The sequence below is a fragment of the Ceratina calcarata genome, unplaced genomic scaffold (genome assembly GCF_001652005.2).
Source record: "Ceratina calcarata isolate Rehan_Ccalc_2016 unplaced genomic scaffold, ASM165200v1 scaffold49.2, whole genome shotgun sequence".
In the NCBI taxonomy this organism is placed as follows: domain Eukaryota; kingdom Metazoa; phylum Arthropoda; class Insecta; order Hymenoptera; family Apidae; genus Ceratina; species Ceratina calcarata.
The window spans coordinates 1-1,151 of NW_017173325.1; the positions used below are offsets into that span (position 1 = coordinate 1).

The 1,151-nt window shown below is 37.9% G+C and overlaps 1 protein-coding gene across 1 annotated transcript; it reads right to left on the reverse strand.

Annotated features, from left to right (window-relative positions):
* Positions 1 to 236: 236 nt before the first annotated feature.
* Positions 237 to 527, reverse strand: LOC108627979 (enhancer of split mbeta protein-like; the record flags this gene model as incomplete). The annotated part of the gene is made up of 1 exon (XM_018029608.1): positions 237 to 527. A coding segment is annotated over exon 1 (291 nt), but the record flags the coding sequence as incomplete, so codon positions are not given.
* Positions 528 to 1,151: the final 624 nt, after the last annotated feature.

Sequence of the window (1,151 nt, forward strand, 5' to 3'; positions counted from 1 at the left end):
ATTTCATTTTCTACTTGTATTACGATTTCGAAGATGCTCTCTAATTTGTTTTACCGAGTCATTCGATCCGACAGGCAAAGTAAGAGTGTATATATAAAGAAAAAAAGGAAAATCAAAAAGAGGACGCGCGTGTCAATCTCGGTGAAGAGCGTAATGAATTATTCGGTGTCCGCGGGCGGGCTTAACTTTCGCCTCATTGTCCGACAAGCGCGAGTCATCGATGAAGAGATAATTACCGTCGAATTCGTACGGTAACTCTTCTGCAGGCCAGCTGCGAGGTGCCTGGCTAACTTTTCCGCGCCTTCACCTGGAAGCGCCGAGAGAAATCTGTAGGCTTCAGCTGCGCAGTGGCCAAAACCAGAGATCCATCGAGCCTCGGCCGAAATCTCGTCACTCGCGGTTCTCGTGAAACCGGAAGATGCTTGGGATCCCTGCAGCCTCTGTAAATGGCGCACGGTCAGCTCCAGTATGTCCGCTTTCTCCAGCTTGTTGATGTCCTCCCCCTCCGTCTGTAACCAACGAACCATCCTTAGTTCCGTTCGCACATTTTTATGATACAAAACGCGCCGCAATTATACGTAATACTGGGTTGGATGCAAAATAATTACGTGGTTCGTTTAATGTTGATGGTTTTTCGAACAAATTCTCGAGAAATTCGGGTTAATAAGTCCACGCATAGGATAATGTCGTACATAATAAGGGAAATTATATAGTTAATTAAATTTGACTGGCCTTTTATTATATAAACGAGACATAGTAATTATACTGTATAATTTTGCGTTTTTTACTACAGCAATCTCGTTTGTAATTGGTGTTCCGAGTAAATAAGAAACTTTCATGAAACTCAAATTAATAAATTATTGCAGACAATTCGTCCAGCACAGTACACGAAAGATATTATATTATTTACTGTATGAACAGTATATAACAGTATAACAAACTTAGAATATATTATTCATATTAACAACATTCAACGCGAGATAATCTATGTGTCCAAATTAAAGCTAAAATGTATTTTCAAAAAACCAAATGAATTTAGTTCCTAATAATAGTATTTTACTAATAAACTACATATTTTTTAAATTTTAAGTAACATAATAAGTTTCCTTTTCGTAACACGATACAAGATTAATAAAAATATGTTCTGAGAA